Genomic DNA, 21034 nt, shown 5'->3' on the forward strand with positions numbered 1-21034 from the left:
CATGAGTTCATACACACTCGGGGATACACAGTTCACTAGAGCCCTCAGCTTGTTAGGTGCAGCTCTCCACTCTCCTCAATGAAGTTTTGAAACGTGCGGTGCCAGTGTTTCCACTCCTTGGCCACCGTAGGAGAGCTGGGATCCGTGTCCAGTCGGCATGGCTTAAGCAACTTAGCCATGACGGGAATTTTGTTGAATAAATTGTAATGAGACTGAAACGCTTGGTGGCAACTGCAAGCTTTATTCAACAAAATACCAGGCTCTCATATCTGTAACAGATACAGACAAAAATAACTACCGACAATTACACAACACATTAACTCAATATAAACAATTAATGACAATCATGCAACACAGCACGAACACAGTACATAACAGAACAAAACAACATAAATACACACACAAACTCACACATTAACAGAAGGAAACAGCTGGGTCTACACTGGCCTGTGGTACCATTGTGACTGACGATACATAGTGCTACCAAATGTGAAAACAGTAACGCCAATCAGTGTTGCCAATATACAATAATTACCACATGGAGCAATAGGACAAGATACAGATATGAGATTGTGATCAGAGGAGTCCAGTGGAGAAGATAGGGTGACAGCATAAGCAGAACGATTAGAGGTTAGAAAAAGGTCAAGAATGTTGGGTGTATCTTCAAGACAGTCAGGAATATGAGTAGGATGTTGCACCAGTTGCTTTAGGTTATGGAGGATAGCAAAATTAAAGGCTGGTTCACCAGGATGGTCAGTGATGGGAGAGGAAAACCAAAGCTGGTGATGAACTTTGAAGTCTCCAAGAATGGAGATCTCTGCAAAAGGGAAGAGAGTAAGAATGTGCTCTACTGTGGAAGTTAAGTAGTCAAAGAATTTCTTTTAGTCAGAGGAGTTAGGTGAGAGGTATACAGCACAGATAAATTTAGTTTGAGAGTGACTCAGTACTCTTAGCCAGATGGTGGAAAATTCGGAAGATTCAAGAGTGTGGGCACGAGAAGAGGTTAAGTCCTTGCGCACATAGACACATCATCCAGGTTTGGATTGAAAAGAGGATAGAGAAAGTAGGAGGGAACAGAAAAGGGGCTACTATCAGTTGCCTCAGACAAATGTGTTTCAGTGAGGAAAAGAAGATGAGGCTTAGTAGTGTTCTACAGATTGAAAATTAGATCTAAGGCTCTGAATGTTGCAGACGTTAATGAAGAAAAAATTGTGGGAGGGTGTCATGACACTTAGGGTTGATACAAGAAGAGCAGTCTGACCTGGGGACATTTGTGTACTCTCCCCAGATGGGGACTCTTAATCTGGTGTAGGAATCCTCATGATAATTTTGAATTTTTGAGTGAAGGGTGTGTGTGTAATTAGGTGCATGTAGTTTTGTGTGGAGGAAGAGAGTTGTCTTTAGAGGGTAGGCTGTGACCACCCCCCTGTATTGTGAAACATAAAGGGAGATGTTCAGTGAGGTCACAGCTGGTTTTAATGATAGGTTTATAGCACCCCCTGATCCAGTGCTTAAGACTTCACTGGGAGTAATTATCGTTTTGACAGGTGTCTATTGTTGCGGATGGCTGCCTACTTGTATGTAGATGTTGCAGTTTGCCGAATCCAGACCTCCATCTTAAATACATTGATGCAAGTCCAGTGCGTAAAAGCTTATGCATCCACTAAGTGGCCACTACAAAAATTGATGAGTTTAGTAGCTTATGAATTTTATTACAGATTATGCAGCAGCTAAAGCACTGAAGTTCAGAACATGGGACAGAAGAGCACAACTATTTTTGCAGGTATGTGTGCTTTGGCTTCATTGCTTGTGCCTGACTGTTGTCTCAACATCACTGAATTTAGTCAAGTCTGTTGTTGATATTTATTGAGGGTAGTGAGGGACAAAAGCAAAATGTGGTAGTGAAAAATTACATGTATGTACAAATAATACTTGCACTTTTCTTTGTGCTGATATAGAATTTCTCCCATACCACTTTTTCATAGTAGGAAGTACCCTGGAAGTGCTGTGGTCTAAGGATTGTATTAGGTGCAGGATAAGGAAGTCATATTATGAAGGGGTAAGGGTAAACAAATGTATGCTGTCTGGCCTTGCTGTGGAAGTATGTGGCCAGCTGTGCTATGCCTAAGCTCATGGGACATATTAGGGTCGTCCACAAGACTCTCCCTTTTTGCCAGGGACTGACAGGGATAAGAGTATATGTATGAATGTGTGGTGCTTTGTCCGAGCTATCTTGTGTGAGATTGATGGCCTGGTATATATATATATATATATATATATATATATATATATATATATATATATATATATATATATATATATATATATATATATATATATATACTTTTCATAGTATGTTATAGATCATTATAGTCTTGTCATACAGGTAATATAGGGTAGAACTGATGGGGAGTATATGAATGATCCTTAGCCATTTGGTAAGAGCTTGAAAAATTATTAACTTTGGTTGGATTTAAACTTGGGTCAGCAAAGTCATCACTGTGCACTAATCACTCAGCCACACACACTGGAGGGCAGGATTGCTGGCCTTCTTCTCTTTCTGGCAAGTGAAATGATAACTGCTTGAGTTGACATCCATAACTGGGCACAATAACAAATAAAAAATATCATGATAACCAATAAATAGATAATGATAATCTTAACTGATAATTGATAACTGGCGATAAATTTATTGTCTGATAAATTGATAAATCCAAAATTTCAATACTAGGGATAATGATATTGATATTAAAATCGATAAATTCTAATTTATTTTTTTATCAATAACACAGGAAAAATGGTTTTCAGATAAGCGATACATCAATATCATTATTGCAATAAATTATTGCAATAATTTATCACGATAATGCCCGTCTGTGTTGACATCCATATTCACTGTGTGCTGTGCAAGTATGCAGTCCACTATGCCTTCCTCAGCTATAGAGATTAGGTTCCTAGAAATTACTGTAGTTAGGAAATCCAGTTGGTAAAGTTAATATTTTATGGGGAAATTAGTGTCTGGAGAATCTTGAAAGAATACACAAAGGACGAGTATTACACAATATGAACAGTGTTATTGGACTGGTGTACTGCATATGGGGTTCCCTCCAAGGGAGACAAGCCAAGTGAGAACAGTCACTTCATTCCACCTTCAGAGCTGTTTTTTGTGTTTAAATGAAATAGTCAAAGGAGGCATGATAACTGCGTATGCACTTGTTTGCTGCAAGGGAGACATACACCTATTAGCTTAGTCTCTCTCTCTCTCTCTCTCTCTCTCTCTCTCTCTCTCTCTCTCTCTCTCTCTCTCTCTCTCTCTCTCTCTCTCTCTCTCTCTCTCTCTCTCTTCTTTCTCTCTCTTCTCTCCTCTCCTCTCCTCTCCTCTCCTCTCCTCTCCTCTCCTCTCCTCTCCTCTCCTCTCCTCTCCTCTCCTCTCTCTCTCTCTCTCCTCTCTCTTCTCTCTCTCTCTCTCTCTCTCTCTTTCTTCTCTCTCTCTCTTCTCTTCTCTTCTCTGCCTCTCTCTCCTCTCCTCTCCTCTCCTCTCCTCTCCTCTCCTCTCCTCTCCTCTCCTTCCTCTCCTCTCCTCTCCTCTCCTCTCCTCTCCTCTCCTCTCCTCTCTCTCTCTCTCTCTCTCTCTCTCTCTCTCTCTCTCTCTCTCTCTCTCTCTCTCTCTCTCTCTCTCTCTCTCTCTCTCTCTCTCTCTCTCTCTTTCTCCTCTTTTTCCTTTCTTGCTCTCTTCTCTTCCCTTTTCTCTCTCTATCTTTTCTTGTTTCAATGATCTTGCACACCACTATTCTGAAGAGGAGAGAGAGAGAGAGAGAGAGAGAGAGAGAGAGAGAGAGAGAGAGAGAGAGAGAGAGAGGAGAGGAGAGGAGCTCTCTCTCTCTCTCTCTCTCTCTCTCTCTCTCTCTCTCTCTCTCTCTCTCTCTTCTCTTTTTCCTTTCTTGCTCTCTTCTCTTCCCTTTTTGTTCCTCTCTTCTCTTTTCTTGTTTCAGTAATCTTGCACACCACTATTCTGAAGAGACTTGCACTACCACTTGTAGTAGATTGTTTGTCACTGATTGCTTGACCTACTAGATGTTGCTAGAGATGACGGTGGCAGGATAGATGGTGGTTGCTTATTGATATTTTCTGATTAATTCTGATAGCGTGGAGTACGTGGGTAGGGGTTTAGATTATGGTTGATTGTGCAAGTAAAGGTAACACAAAAGATTGATAGTACTTCTTGATTTAAAGGTGGACAGATGTACACGCGTGATGCTGAGACACAGATTACAACGGACGTGATGATGTTTGATTCTCTCTGAAGACTCTGAAGACTAATCTCTCTCTGATAGACTGAAGTGAACTGATGTGCCTTCTCCCTTGAACTTACTCTAGCTACTGAGACACAGATTACGACAGACGTGATGATGCTTGATTCTCTCTCTTTGAAGACTGACTCTGAACTAATCTCTTTCTGATGGACTGAATTGAACTGATGTGCCCTCTCTCTGGAACTCACTTTAGTTATCCGTATAGGCTCTATTTATGTGAAAGAAATGGATCAGGATTCAAAATCTGAGATGAAGTGATGACCAATCAGGTGTCAAAATGGGGTGAAGGGACCAATGGTAGAGGTTGCTATTCTGGCCAATGACCAGAGAGGAAGACAGGAAGGCTATGCAGGTGTTTCCCCTAAAGATTGGCAGGAATGTAGGGAAAATGTAATATTCCCTAGAGAGGGAAATAGGAAGGAGAAAAAATAAAAAAAATAGATGAGACTGGCCACATGAGGACAGTGCACGTGGAATGAAATGTATGAATGATAAGTATATATAATAATAATTGTTATGACTGATGTGACTGATACAGTGCCTTCCCCACGAAAAATACGTTCTTGCATTTGAAAATAATAATGAGAGCAATAGATATGAGCAATTAATAGATAATACATGACATCAGAGAGAGTACGAAAGTGATAATATTAATAATAAAATACAGACATGATAACATAATACCATACATATACATCACTTATAAATAAGAGAAATATACACATATACAGGATATTGAAACTGAATGATTAAACTGTGGAGTGAGAACGAAGTTTCAGTATGTAAGAAGGTGTGTGTGTGTGTGTGTGTGTGTGTGTGTGTGTGTGGAATTAGGCTTAAGGAGCTATGAGGATCAGTTGAATCAGAATGAAGTGTTATCTGAAGTGCACAGTCACCATCACACCCTTTGTTTACACGCTTCAAGTAATCGACATAGACAATTTATTCTGATGAGGTTTTGAAATTTAGAATTTTTACTTTGTGGCCAAGGAGGGATTCGATTGCACAATGTGGCCCAGTGAATAATGGATCTAACTAAGAGTTGCGATCATGAACTCTGGTGAAAACGATATCATCAGCTTCAGTGGAAGAATTTGTTGCTTTACAATGTTGTTTCCGCAACATCTCATTTTGCGATAAGTCATGAATGACCTTATGAGTTTACTGAAAATCATGTAGATGACATTTGATGTAGTCATCCATGTTGTAGATACGACACAGAGCACTGAATTTCATATGGAAGACGCTTGTCTTTACTGAACAGCATGAAATGGGGAGACTCGTTGATAGTAGAATGAATTGCTGAGTTGAGAAAGCAGGCTACCTGAGAAAGCTATTGCATCCCATGAATGTTTTTTTTTTTTATATGTAGGAAGGACATTGGCCAAGAGCAACAAAAATCCAATAAATAAAAAGCCCACTGAGATGCCAGTCCCATAAAAGGGTCGAAAGCAGTAGTCAAAAACTGAAGGACCTCCCTCTTGAAGGAATTCAAGTCATAGGAAGGTGGAAATACAGAAACAGGCAGGGAATTCCAGAGTTTACCAGAGAAAGGGATGAATGATTGAGAATACTGGTTAACTCTTGCATTAGAGAGGTAGACAGAATAGGGATGAGAGAAAGAAGAAAGTCTTGTGCAGCAAGGCCACGGAAGGAGGGGAGGCATGCAGTTAGCAAGATCAGAAGAGCAGTTACCATGAAAATAGCGATAGAACACAGCTAGAGATACAACATTGCAGCGATGGGAGAGAGGCTGAAGACAGTTAGAGGAGAGGAGTTGATGAGATGAAAAGCTTTTGATTCCACCCTGTCTCTTAGAAGAGTGGTATGAGTGGAATCCCCCCAGACATGTGAAGCATACTCCATACACGAACAGATAAGGCCCTTGTACAGAGTTAGCAGCTGGGGGGATGAGAAAAACTGGCGGAGATGTCTCAGAACATCTAACTTCATAGAAGCTGTTTTAGCTAGAGATGAGATGTGAAGTTTCCAGTTCAGATTATAAGTAAAGGACAGACCAAGGATGTTCAGTGTAGAAGAGGGGGACAGTTGAGTATCATTGAAGAAGAGATAGTTATCTGGAAGGTTGTGTCGAGTTGATAGATGGAGGAATTAAGTTTTTGAGGCATTGAACAATACCAAGTTTGCTCTGCCTCAATCAGAAGTTCTAGAAAGATCAGAAGTCAGGTGTTCTGTGGCTTCCCTGCGTGAAATGTTTACTTCCTGAAGGATTGGATGTCTATGAAAAGACGAGGAAAACTGCAGGGTGGTATCATCTGCGTAGGAGTGGATAGGACAAGAAGTTTGGTTTAGAAGGTCATTCATGAATAATAAGAGAGTGGGTGACAGGACAGAACCCTGAGGAACAACACTGTTAGTAGATTTAGGAGAAGAACAGTGACAGTCTACCACAACATCAATTGAATGGTCAGAAAGGAAACTTGAGATGAAGTTACAGAGAGAAGTATAGAAGCTGTAGGAGGGTAGTTTGGAAATCAAAGCTTTGTGCCAGACTCTATCAAAAGCTTTTGATATGTCCAAGGCAACAGCAAAAGTTTCACCAAAATCTCTAAAAGAGGATGACCAAGACTCAGTAAGGAAAGCCAGAAGATCACCAGTAGAGCGGCCTTGACGCAACCCATACTGGTGATCAGATAGAAGGTTGTGAAGTGATTGATGTTTAAGAATCTTCCTGTTGAGGATAGATTCAAAAACTCTAGATAGGCAGGAAATTAAAGCAATAGGACGGTAGTTTGAGGGAAACGGTCACCCTTTTTAGGAAGAGGTTGAATGTAGGCAAACTTCCAGCATGAAGGAAAGGTAGATGTTGACAGACAGAGCTGAAAGAGTTTGACTAGGCAAGGTGCAAGCCTGGAGGCATAGTTTCGGAGAACAATAGGAGGGACCCCATCAGGTCCATAAGCCTTCCGAGGGTTTAGGCCAGCGAGGTGGAAGAGAAGACATGCTATGGCTCTCAGATGCAGATATATTATTGATAGAGGAAGAAAGTAAATTATCCAAGGTTACAAGTTTCTCAAAGTAAAGCAAGGCTTCTTCGAGTAGCACACTTGCTTTGAGCTTGACAGGTGTAATTGTGACATTTTTTAGCCTGACTTTGCAGAATCCATTGTCATTGACTGTGGTACAACAGATTCTAACTCAACACCTTTACATGGAGATTGTTGGGCATAGCAGAGGATATCAGTGCCTGATACAACAGATTTAACCTTAGTGTTTACAACATATAAAGCACATTCAGATAGTTTTACCGGAGCTGCTAATAAAATGTGTTTACAAGGAGTTACACCGTGGTCTGACTGGGAAGATGGTTGAGAATGAAGCTGTGAGACAGGCAAACTAGATGATGTAACATAAGAATCCCATGTAGATAATGTCTGGTCGCTAGGAGAAGGAAGAGTTGTGACTGACATTACCACATCAGCAAGAGAAGGAGTTTCATAGGGGAAGAACAGTAGGAACATAAGTATAACCTAGAACAGCTTCATTGATAGCAGGGAATAAACTCATGTCATATTTGCACATGGTGTTGAAACCTATGAGAAGTTTACCATTAAAAGATACATTTGATACAATGTAGAAGTAATCTCATATGTATGTTTCCTGGGGTGGTAAAGACAGTGATAAGAGTAACAGCAGCACCCGTGTCAAAGAAAGCTATGTATGATGCAGAGTGACACATAACATCTGTGTCAATGCCATTGAATTACCCAGCATATATAATGTTAACTGAAGGAAGTGCTGAGTTAGGATGATGGATAAAGCATACTTTGTGATTTGTACATTTTTTTTAGGTACATAAGAAGGTGATGATTTGAGGATTGATGATGTTAAGATGCAATGGCACGAGAAGGGTGTGAAGGGTTTCCTGACGATGTTTGTTGAGCATCCTGAGACTGTGCAAGATAATGCCTACAGTCTTGCAAGAAATGACCTACCCTTTTATGGACATAACAGAATGTATCAGGGTTGAATGAGTGTCTTCCTGAGCTATTAAGAACAATCTTACACTGCGCGATAACATGACCAGGCAGGTTGCAATGGCTGCAGCTGACATTTTGGGATCTCAATTTCAATCGTGAAGGAGATGCAACGTCCACGAGAAGGTGATTGATGAGCTGAAATGAAAGAGTCAGGTGAGGGAGCATCAAGTACTTGAACAGGTTCATACCTGGGAAGAGGACGCTTATCAGATATTACTTTGCAGACATCATATATGTAATCTGTTTTGTTGAATTCGATGTCACTTGCGACCTGGAAATTGGGAGCATCTGAGAAGGTAGAGAACAAGAGATTAGCTACGAGTTTTTAAACTCATCTTTTGACAGCGAGTTACAGTAAACCAATTTGAATCTTGGAGTTGAGCGACCATTTCCGAGCTCAGAGAGGAAGCAATGTTTTCTGTCCTGTAAGTATTAGTGTGTGAGCGGACGTGCTATGTGACATATTTTGAGAGCGTGAGGAGAGAATGGGTGGCTCCAAGCTTTGAATGACTCTGAAAATTATTTCTGAGATGAGTGGTGAAGTCATCAAAGGTAGTGAGAGACGCGAATTTATCTGATTTTACCAACAGACCAGCGAGACTCTAGGGCTCGTGACAGATACGTACTTTCAAAATGGATATTTTCTCCTTATAGGATGTAGCTGAACGTCTGGTACATTCCTCCTCAATCCTCTGAATAAACTGATGAATGGTTTCTGTGCCAGCTCCAGAAAAATTAGGAAATTGATGAGATTCATGAATAAAGATGATGTGAGGTGTCATGGTGTTTTCAGTTGGACATTTTGGCAGGTAGTGATGAAGATAGTGCAGACTGTGACCGTGTTTTCATGAGATGTGAATCGCAAAGAGAATCAATGAAGAACATATACAGAACAGCACACAATATGATACACAGAATAGTACACAATATGATAACACAGAACAACAATAAATAATAATGAAGGACAGCAGGGAATAATATATACACTGTTAGACAGACAGACAGACAGGCAGGAGATGAATAGGCAGACAGACAGACAGACAGACAGACAGACAGGCAGGCAGACAGATTGAAAGATAGACGCCACTTAATATCAGAAGGAAGAATGGAAAAGAAAAGAATAATCAGAAGCAGATGGAATACTTAAATTTGGCAGTGATGAAGGTAATGGCAGATGACTGGAGAACATGACTTGGAGCAGATTTTGGGCAAGTCCGAGAGAGACAGACATCAGCGGAGAGTGACGGCTGCGGTTGGGTTGACGTGGGAGGGTGTGCTGGGTCAGAGTAGTGGCGCAGGGTGGAAGGAGAGGTAACTGGGCAGAGTGGGGCGCTGGTGAGGTGAGCTGACCCAGGATTTAAGTGTGATGAGGGACAGGCAGGATTGGACTATGACTTGCATATCGAGAGTGATATGCCCACGATATCATCTATATGATGAATGAATTTTGCCTTGCAACTTGCCTGCGATGGTGGCGTGATGTGTGTACTGGATTTTTAAGAGAGTCGGGAGTTTCGCGTGTTCCTCGATCGCACAACACCACTGCACATCACTTTTCAGTAATCTTGCACACCATTGTTCTGAAGAGACTTGCACTACCACTTATACTAGATTGTTCGTCACTGGTTGCTTGACTTATTAGATTTTGCTGGAGATGATGGAGGCAGGATAGATGGCTTGTTGATATTCTGGTAGCATGGAGTACGTTTAGATTATGGTTGATTGTGTGAATAAAAGGCAACACAAAAGATTGATAGTACATCTTGATTTAATGATGGACAGAGATGTACACGTGTGATAACCAAGACGCATTATGACGGAAGTGATAATACTTGATTCTCTCTCTCTGAACACTGAATGACTCTGAATTGATCTCTCTCCCTTGGACTGAACTGAACTGGTGTGCTCTCTATCTGGAACTCACTCTAGCTACCTGTAAAAGCTCTATTTATGTGAAAGAAATAGATCAGGATTCAGAATCTGAGGTGAAGTGATGACCAATTAGGTGTCTCTAAATGGGGAGAAGGGACTAATGGTAGAAGTCGTTATTCTGGCCGATGACCAGGGAGGAAGACGGGAAGACAATGTAGATGTTTTCCCTAAGGACTGGCAAGAATGTAGGGAAGGTGTGGTATTTCCTTGAGAGGGAGATATGAAGAAAAAAAAGTTAAAAATAGATGAGACTGGCCACATGAGGACAGTACATGTGAATGAAATATATGAATGATGATGATAATAATTGTTATAACAGATGCAACTGATACACTCTCCTCTTCTTTCTTCTCCTCTCTCTTCTCTCCTCCTCTCTTCTCTTCTCTTCTCTTTTTTCTTCTCTTCTCTTCTCTTCTCTTCTCTTCTCTTCTCTTCTCTCTTCTCTCCTCCTCTCCTTTCCTCTCATCTCTCTCTCTCTCTCTCTCTCTCTCTCTCTCTCTCTCTCTCTCTCTCTCTCTCTCTCTCTCTCTCTCTCTCTCTCTCTCTCTCTCTCTCTCTCTCCTCTTTTCTTTATTAATACATAATATACCATTTTTCACGTTAGGTTAAAGGAGATATTTTGGGTACTCCTTATCCAAAAACCTACCCAACTGTCTAAGTTAAGATCTTATATTTACTGTACAAGTGTCACAGTCACTTGCGAGGCCGAGCCTCTGTCAAAGCGTCACTGTTCTCACGACAGTGACGCTTTGTTGACGTATCACTGTCATTTCTAATATCTGCCCATGTCACTATCACACATTTCACTAAACCACTGATTCACTAACACTTTGAATTTCTGGTCTCCTCATGCTGCAACACTAAGGTTGTTCGGGCACTTGTTCAAGGCCAGAAATTTATTCCACCACTGCACGTACTTTTGATTGAACTGTCTTTGGTGGTGGGTGTAGTGAAACCGTGGAGTAGCCAGGGCCAAGGTTGCCGTGGAAACGACTCGAGTGAGCACCTCAGTGTGGCGTGGCGGCAAGCGGAGTTCCTGCAGGTGGGGTGTCCATTTCTCCTGCACCTTGTATAGGGTGGTGAGGCTCACCATGTCTCTGTGGTGCTGCAGGCTGTGAAGGCTGGCTTGCTGCTTGGGAAAGCCATCCTCTATTTGGCTGTTCTGCCCTCCGCTGAATCTTGTCCAGGACAACAAGGTGGGAGGGCGCCTCTCCGCCCCAGGCGAGGCATGAGAACTTGAGAGAGGAGGAGATCTCAGCTTTGTACAGCAGCTCCCGTCCCCTGCTGTCCAGGAGTCCGGACATCCTTCTGAGGCAGGCCAGCTTCCATGCTGCTGACCTGGCGAGCTGAGTTATATGTGTCTGGCAAGTCAGCTTGCTGTCAAACGTGACTCCCAGGATGTGCAGCTCCTGCTGAGGCATCAGTTGCATCCTATTGAGAGTGGGGCGGATGTCATGCGCCAACCTGGACACCACGAGCAGCTGTATTTTTGGGGGAGCAAAGATGACTTGCCATCTGCGTCCTTAGTCCTCCAGGTGGCATAGTGTGGTGTTCAAGCAGGCTGTCACCTCTTGTTTTTCCCCTGGTCTCTTATCTTGTCTTGTCTCATCTCATCTTGTCTCGAGAATGTATATCATAACTTTGTTTAGTTATACTCAAATTCAGATGATTTCATACTTTAACAAACAGTACTCAGACATCCAAGGCTATGCTGTTTGCAGAAATTGGTATTATTAACTACAGTCACCCATGTAATAACATTCTTTGACCTTGAAAATGTACCCTTTGGATGTTAAATTAAATATATACCATAATAGTTCGTTTGAAGCTAATAAGCAAAAACTAAAATGGTTACACATCCAGAGTAGGATCTGCTCCAAAATTAATTAATCTTTTCCTTATCCTAAAGTCTACCTACACACAGAACCATGAAAATTAGTTCCTGACAGATGAAATATGTTAACAGGCAAACGAACGAACAAAGAAACCAGTACCAATGGAAACTTTAACTTCCTTCATGGAATTGAAGTAAAAATCTGTTGACATGGAAACTACATGGAAATTTATATGTATTTTATATCACAAATTTCTTTATCTGACTCCATATCAGTGTCACATGCTTTATCAACACCATCCTGAAATGTTTTGTTCAATATGTTTGAGCAACGAAAATCAGAAGTGATATTGCATTGGCAGAGGACACTACAAGCAATATCGTTGAGTGATGCATGCATCTATAACAAATTTAACACAGTTTAACATAACAAATTTAACACACTTTTAGGGGCAGCCAGTGTCAGGTGGAAGTGTAACTGAAAGGAGGGTGTGGTCTTTATGGTCTGCTTTCCATTCAAATTCTGATGAGTGCAGATCTAGGGTAGACGTTTGCAGTGATGCCTTTCACAGATATACTTGATACTGTACTCTCCTGACATGCATTCAAAATGCATTAGAGATAGGTGGAAGTGAAGCTAAAGTAAATTTCTGAGATTTTCCTCCTGCAGTTTTATGTTGTCACACACTGAACCGAACAATTAGCATTGTGCCCATGGCCTTCCATAACGAATGTAGGAAAAAATGGCACTGGAAAGAATGGCACAGGAAAAAATGGCACAGGAAAAAATGGCACAGGAAAATAAGGCACGGGAAAAAATGGCACATTGTTTAGTCTAGGAAAAAATGGCACAGTACAAAATGTGCTAAAAAAAACTCAAGCTAAAAACGATACAATCAGACAGTACAATCAGCTAAAATTTGTTCACACTTTATTTCTATACATTTTACTGACTTTTCTTATAATGCTTAGGACTTCCATCGAATGTTGTGACCCGCTCCATGTAAAAACTCCTCAACTGATTTGCGACCATCACGGCGATCTTGGCAGAGGTTCTTCATTCGTGTTTGTAGATTCTTGTACACCCTCTTCTGCCGTTTCTTGGGAGGCTCGCCACGAGATTCTAGCACCAACTGGGTAGCCCATTCTCCCGAGATAACAAGTTCCTGTAATGAAGCAGGGTCGCGAGGCTGATTGGCGCTTTGGTGATGCCGAATCAGTCGTTTACAATGTTCTTGTGATACGAAATGAGCCTGCGCTTGGGTTCTCATGGTTAAGGCATTTTGGGCGTATATTTGACCAGGTTTATCTCTGGTAGTTTTTGCTAATGTTTTCATTCTAGACTTACACTTGGCTGCTTCAATAGCACTTTCGTCACCATCATGATTGTGTTCTGTTAAAAGTGTTGGGTTTTCATTTTGAAGAGATGTTGTTAATGCCCCTTTACATGAAAGTGTTCGCTTGACACACCTCCACCGCACCGTTTCACCTCTTGACCACTGCTTGGTATACATGTATCCACTGTAACACAGTTTGAGACCTCCCTTGTTGCTTTCGATAATTTCCATCGCAAAAAAAGTCCACAGAGTCCACTAATCAAATTATTCACAACGTGAGCCAAGAAAACTTCTGATCGATTTCGAATATAGGCTTCGAACACTTATAACATAACAATATAGGCTTCGAACACTTATAACATAACAATATAGGCTTCGAACACTTATAACATAACAATATAGGCTTCGAACACTTATAACATAACAATATAGGCTTCGAACACTTATAACATAATAATAATTATCCAGTTTCAGATATCGGTGTATATGCTTGTGTGCCATTTTTTCCTAGGCTAAACAATGTGCCATTTTTTCCTGTGCCATTTTTTCCTGTGCCATTCTTTCCAGTGCCATTTTTTCCGAGTAGCTTCCATAACAGCTGGCAATGAATGCAACAACTTTGGCTTCAAAGACTTCTTCATTTTGATCAGTGTCTCCGAGGAGGGGAGGAAAGTTTCTTTGTTTAACCACTTTCAAGGCTTTCACTTTTCCAATCCCATACAGAGTACTAACCATGTCACAGCCTGTTAAGGCATGGAGGGACAGTATGTACTTTGCTATCTTAGCATGCTTCTAAGCTGTTGCGCCAGTATTGTCAACATTCCTTGATGTATGAGTTGGAACCATGAAAATATCACTGTGGAGACCTTCAGATGTAAAAAATCTAATCAAGGACAAACATGTCAGTATTGTCACAAATGACATGTATGGTTTCCTGAGTCTCCCTGCCAATATGGATTGCATGGTTTACTATGATGATGTCTGCTTTTTCATGTGTCACAGTTAAGTCTTACCTTCTCACATGCTTTTCTTTCTGAATTTCATGTGGCACAAGATGTGACGAAGTGGTGACAAGTTTCCAGTCAGTAATCTTCTGGAAACGTTCAACCAAGTCACTACACAGCAGGTCAATGACCTGAACATTGTTGTCCACGATGGATAATGATGCAGTTTGAGAGGGCAGTTAAATGAAATGGGCCACTGGCTATGCCAGATGACTGTTGGCTTTGAGTACATCCCTTTGAGCTCTATTGGCGGTATCTATTGAAGACCAGATACACATCACTGTTGCCGCAAGTATGTTGCTGCTGCTGCTGAGGTCATTGATTGTTCCAGGAATGGGCAATGAATTGTTCAAAGTATTGCACAACCATCAAACACATTGCCTATGGGGTCTGGTATTTGCTCGAGAAGATTGCTCAACTCCCAGAGACTTTTTGAGTTTTGACCTATGGGGTCTGGTATTTGCTCGAGAAGATTGCTCAACTCCCAGAGACTTTTTGAGTTTTGATTTTGATGCTGCTGATCTGAGATTTCTATCATCAGTGAAGAGAGAAGTTGGAATCTGTGAAAGCTCATAGTCAAACTGTTCCTTCAAATTAAAATCCCCCTGTGTCCATGACCCCAAAGATCCTGTTGAAAATCACTTCATTGTCAAATATAGATTCATCAGTTTCATGTAGCTTTATCTGCTTTCTCTGTTGTCATTGCTATTACAAGACAGCTAAATGGAGCATGAAATCCATCTGGAAGCTTTGCCTCATATGCTTCCAACGATTGTTTTCCCAATATGAATGAGCTAAGTACATTACCAGATGATGCAGTGATCTCTCCAGTTACAGTATTAACCCTTTCCTTCTGGCAATCGTATATATACGATTGCATCAATGCGTCCGTAGCGACGGCGATCATACCCGTAATCAAGAATTTTCGCGCCTCAATTTTGAGCTCCAAGCGCGGTTTCTCGAGTCAGATGGTGAGTGGAAGTGTCTGGCATGTTTCCACATGTATAGTGTTGTCACTAGCTCTGGAAATTTAGCGGTAACTAAGCTATTTTCCCTTTCTCCGGGCGACACTTGGCAACCCCAGCTACCCGCCGGGTGGAAAGCACCATGATAAGTGCGAAGAGACATCCTGATAAGAGCGAAGGATCTCAGATCATAACTCACCATGGAGCAGGACAGAACATATGTATTTAGCAGTGCTTCTGAGTTTGAAGACAGTGACAGTGAATATTTAGAAGAAGAAACTGAAGAAAACGAAGACATTAGTGAGGACTCGGAAAATGATTTACAGGATCCACCTGTTTTATCAGAACAGAGAGATGATACCTATCATTCTTTCATGTTAATTTTTTTTATTATCTTCGATTTTATAATAAAATGGTAGAAGGTAACTTGTCAGAAAGAGAGAGAGAGAGAGAGAGAGAGAGAGAGAGAGAGAGAGAGAGAGAGAGAGAGAGAGAGATAATGTTATTTGCCTGAAACTTGATATGAAAAGGGATGAAATCTCTCTCTCTCTCTCTCTCTCTCTCTCTCTCTCTCTCTCTCTCTCTCTCTCTCTCTCTCTGTCTCTCTCTCTCTCTCTCTCTCTCTCTCTCTCTCTCTCTCTCTCTCTCTCTCTCTCTCTCTCTCTCTCTCTCTCTCTCTCTCTCTCTCTCTCTCTCTCTCTCTCTCATTGGAAGTGTACAATTTCTCCTCCAAGATGAGAGAGAGAGAGAGAGAGTGTGTGTACTCGTATGTGTGTGTGTGTGTGTGCGCACGGTGTCATTGCTCTCCGGGCTGTTTCTGGAAGACGGATCACACAGCGGGAGGAGGAGGAGGAGGAATCCTTGATAAAGCATAAACTGAACTTTCAGAGGTCACATCGAGCTACAAAGTACATCATTGTATTCAGAATAACAAAGAGAAAATAATAATAATAATTATTATTATTCAAACAGTTTTCTGACAATTTCTAGGTTTACCATTTTTAGCCGTCATAGCAAACGGGAAAATAAATAGTTTAAGTATCGGAAGGAAAGGGTTAAAGAAATCTTGATAGTGGCCAGTTGGCTGCAAAGGATTGATGCACTCCTCCAGCTTTTGCTAAAGATGAAGCCTGTCAGCCATCTAGTCACATGTGTGCAGGTTATTCCTTGTGGTATATTAAGGGTTGCTGTATGTTTTCTCATTGCCTGAATATCATGAATGAGTATGCTGCAGGAGTGAAGGTTGAGAGCCCATCATTAGTATTACTGTTTAAAGTGATTCTCGTTAAACCATCTTGACTGTGTTCAAAGTGCATAAAGGTGATTTCAATGCACATGTTACTCTAAGCAGAGTTTGATGAGTTTAGTGAATGTTAACATTCAGCACCGCCACTGCCACCATTCAAAGAATAAAGAGAACAAAGAGACAAGGAAGACTATACATCACCACGCTTCAGGAATATAACTATTGTCACGATCCCGGTTATCTTTCCAAGAAAGTGGATGGTACACTGATCCCAGAAAGTTTTAAAGGTCTGGATTTTTAAGGGCCTCGAATACCTACCTGATCTTTACGAAATCGCCAGCTATTAAATCCTCTCACAAAAGCCTTACCTTGGCACGGCATGCCAGGAATCACCTCAATACTAGATCAATGTTGAGGCAGAAAACACAATTATTCTATATAATAACAGAATATATTAATAATAATGTTAACTTACAAATAAACTGAGGTAATACATATTAAAAGAAATTAGGGAACAGATTTCTACCCTAGACCAACACAGGATAATTCCCACACTCAGTTACCATACGTTTCTCTTTACTCAGGCTCTTATATCGCCACCCTTATTGCTTAAAGGTTATACACATCAATATATGACATTCACGTCACTTCACAAAGCACTAAAACCCTTTTACTCCTTCACAGGCCACTGAAATATTTTCCCCGCTGTATGAATTTCCTCAGATGTTGTCACCGCATCACCAAATAACAATTCCCGTATTTTACCTCCTCAAACCTCACAAGACATCACCACCATCACCATAGTTCACCTAAAACGCCATAGCACCACTCCCAAAGATACCAATAATGTCACAACACCACCACAATTCCAACCACAAAATGGCTGTCACTCAGCCGGGAGCTACCCCTCAGCGTTATGTCACCCATACAACTCACCAACCAAATTTCAGTGGACAAGAGCTCTTGGTACCACAAAAGACTCACCAACCTGATCCTGGATATCAGGGTTATACCACCATATCACTAATACCTCCACACATCCACTCAATCACCACAACACCATCCAAATTTATCCTGTGAGAACTCCACACCTCTGTTCCCTCAGGGCCTCTATGCGCTCTGAAGAATTCTGCTGCCTTAGATACGAAACACAGACACGTATCACCCTTCGCCTTCACACATAACATCCCAAATACACCTTTTCACTTACATATACATACATATAAAGAATTAAAATTATGAAAATTACATCATATAAAATGAGTAAATAAGCCCTATACTAACTTACAACTAAGAATAAAGATATGCACAGGAGAAAAACGGAACATGGGGGACACTAAGAAAACATGCTCCTTTCCAGGGTAAAGTCGGCGAATAACATAATACTATGATAAACTGCATTGTTATTTGTTGATAGTTGATATCAGTGCCTGTAACAAAAATTACATGAGTGAGATAATCAAGTACATAGATTGCATTATTATGCCATGATTATGTTGGTCACCTCAAAACGCCATGAGACCACCTCTGTGAATTATGAAAAGAAATAAAATATGAGTAGATTTGAATAAAATTATAATTTATAGTTTATTTATGGTCGTAAATGAATTCCTTGACCTCAAATCCCCCATATTTAACATATTACATATATTGGTGAAGAAATAGACATTTTGAAACCAATTAAAAAATTACGTTCCCTCCTGAAGGCCATCTTGAATTTCTCAAAACGCTCATTGATGCCAGCTGGGCATCATTCAGATCCTGATTCTTCACAACTTCCTCTACCGAAATTGCTCATAATCTGCCTGGGGATATTTTTGCAAGGTTCACTTCAAAATCATAGTTTGGTAATCGGAGTATATTGATCCCACTTCACAATTTTATCTTTTCTTCCCTATCCTACTTTTCTACTCCCTATTCATTGTTATTAATTCAACAGTTGTTTTTGTTGTTTCTTTTGTGTGTGTGTGTGTGTGTGTGTGTGTGTGTGTGTGTGTGTGTGTGTGTGTGTGTAACTCAAGCCCCACTCGTCAAGATTTGGAAAGTAAAACAATGGTACTTGACAGGGAAAGTGACTATCGACATCTCCTCTTCCTAGAAAAAATATACATAACAACAAAGATACCTACAATCAACAGGCAAGCAGGTAACTTCCAAGTACTTCCCACAGCAAGATGCAAAGGAGCTCAGCGAGTCACAAGTTGACACAGGCGAGCCAATCACCACGCTCGGCTCTGCCCTCTCCCGTCCTTGTGATCTGCCAAGACAGTATACAGAGTGTAACGCAAGTTTCTGTAAATACTGAAAGAGGTGAAAGAACGTGTAACTCTAAGTAGAAAATGTTCTTTACGCTTCTTTAGGCTTTGTTTACCCGTTAGAGTTGAAAATGTATGGGTGTACTATGCGTGTAGCTGAGGTGACGGACAGATAGTTGCATTGTTGCAGCCTCGGAGATGCCACTTGCTAAAATTACGAATGGTTTTATCTTATTTTCTGCAGGCTGTGGAATATTACAGTATCTTGTAACAAGACAAATAGTATTAAAAAGCATGTAATTTACCGATAAGCATTAAATGGTAACATTATTGCGGTGATTAAAAGTACTCCTGTACAATGCTATGTGGCATTATCAAAGCGAGGGAGGAAGGAGAAGAGAGTCTAAGCGCCCTTGAAAACAGCTAAGTGATGATATCACGTAGTATTGTGCAGGAGTACTTTTAATCATCTCAATAATGTTGTCGTGTAATGCTTATCTTTAAATGACATGCTTTTTAACACCGTTTGCCTTGTTATAAGATAATGTAATATTCCACAGCCTGCAAAAAATAAGATAAAACCATTCGTAATTTAAGCAAGTGGCACCTCCGAGGCTGTGACAATGCAACCATCTGTCCGTCACCTCAGCTACACGCATAATACACCTGTACATTTTCAGCTCCTCTGACAGATAAACAATGCCTTAAAATGGATATGTGTATAGAACATTTTCCACTTAATATTATACGTTCTTTCACCTCTTTCAGTTCTTTCAGAAACGTGTGTTACACCTTGTATAACCAGCCCGCCTACCAGATGCAGACCAGACCCAACCTGAAGATGGATCTAGGAAGATCCGAAACATTGCCATATGGACAAATACTCAGCAACTTTCCTGAACACCTCCAGAAGACTATATGAAAAATAGAAAACACCCACAAGAAAATAAATAATGGAGAATGTGCCATAGCTTTTAATATATATATATATATATATATATATATATATATATATATATATATATATATATATATATATATATATATATATATATATATATATATAAACACACACACACACACACACACACACACACACACACACGTAAAAAAAAAAAACAGACTACCTTCATTCATCATTAATTGTCATAAGACAACCTTCCCAGTCACATCAGCACACACATATACACATACAGAGAGGAGAGAGAGAGAGAGAGAGAGAGAGGAGAGGAGAGAGAGAGAGAGAATGTAAGGAGGGAGGGAGGGATAGGTTGATAAGAGAGCAAGTAATGAATCAGGGAGGAGGGGGGGTAACTGTACGGTCTCCCCTTCCTGGGTAGAGAGAGAGAGAGAGAGAGAGAGAGAGAGAGAGGAGAGAGAGAGAGAGAGAGAGAGAGGAGAGAGAGAGAGAGAGAGAGAGTAGGTTAAGAGGGCAAGGAATGAACAAGGGAACTGTTCCCTTCCTTCCCAAATAGTCCTCTCCTCCCTGGTGGAAAGGGGTATAGGATGAAGAGAAGGATAGGGAAATATGGAAGATAAGGGAAGGACTATGGGGGGCAACAGCTATGATGTATGTCTCTGCCAGTGAGACTTTCTCATTCTGGATAGAGGGTGGGACATGGGGTAACTCATTTACATGACTGGTGGGAAGAGCAAAAGAACCTCAAGGACATAGTATGGAGACTGTCAAGACAAGTCAAGGCAGGGTACGGGATTGCTCGACAACAACTAAAATAGAATCCAACAATAATGCCTGCATAGGTATCATTATACATTCCATTGGCGCTTCATGACGCCTATGTAGGCATCATCATATATTCCACTGGTGCTTCATGACGCCTTCATTGTATATTCCACTGGTGCTTCATGACGCCTATGTAGGCATCATTGTATTGAAAGGTTTATAGCAACTGACTCAATTAACTGTAATCCAGCCTCAGTCTCCAACAGATACTCTTGCCTGTCTCAGTATGTCTGTTCCGTTTAAGTGCTGGGTACTGACTGACTGTGTGAAAGCACGCCAAAATATTCCCACTTTGCTGCCACAGGGGAGAAGGGGAAGAAATATGTACTAGCAAGAGAGAATGGCAACATACATACATACACCCACCTGCGTGCTGCTCTGCACCCTGTGTGGGCTTATATGA

The 21034-nt window shown here is 40.9% G+C and overlaps 1 protein-coding gene across 1 annotated transcript in view; it reads left to right on the forward strand.

The window, feature by feature from the left end:
* LOC135097468 (uncharacterized) overlaps positions 1-21034 on the forward strand; it is a 40733-nt gene that overhangs the window by 16650 nt on the left and 3049 nt on the right. Inside the window, exon 6 of the mRNA XM_063999415.1 lies at positions 1719-1783. Coding sequence (XP_063855485.1) covers positions 1719-1742 — 24 coding nt within the window. The 3' untranslated portion in view covers positions 1743-1783. The remainder of the gene's footprint in view (positions 1-1718; positions 1784-21034) is intronic.

This window comes from Scylla paramamosain, unplaced genomic scaffold (assembly GCF_035594125.1).
Source record: "Scylla paramamosain isolate STU-SP2022 unplaced genomic scaffold, ASM3559412v1 Contig21, whole genome shotgun sequence".
NCBI classification, from domain to species: domain Eukaryota; kingdom Metazoa; phylum Arthropoda; class Malacostraca; order Decapoda; family Portunidae; genus Scylla; species Scylla paramamosain.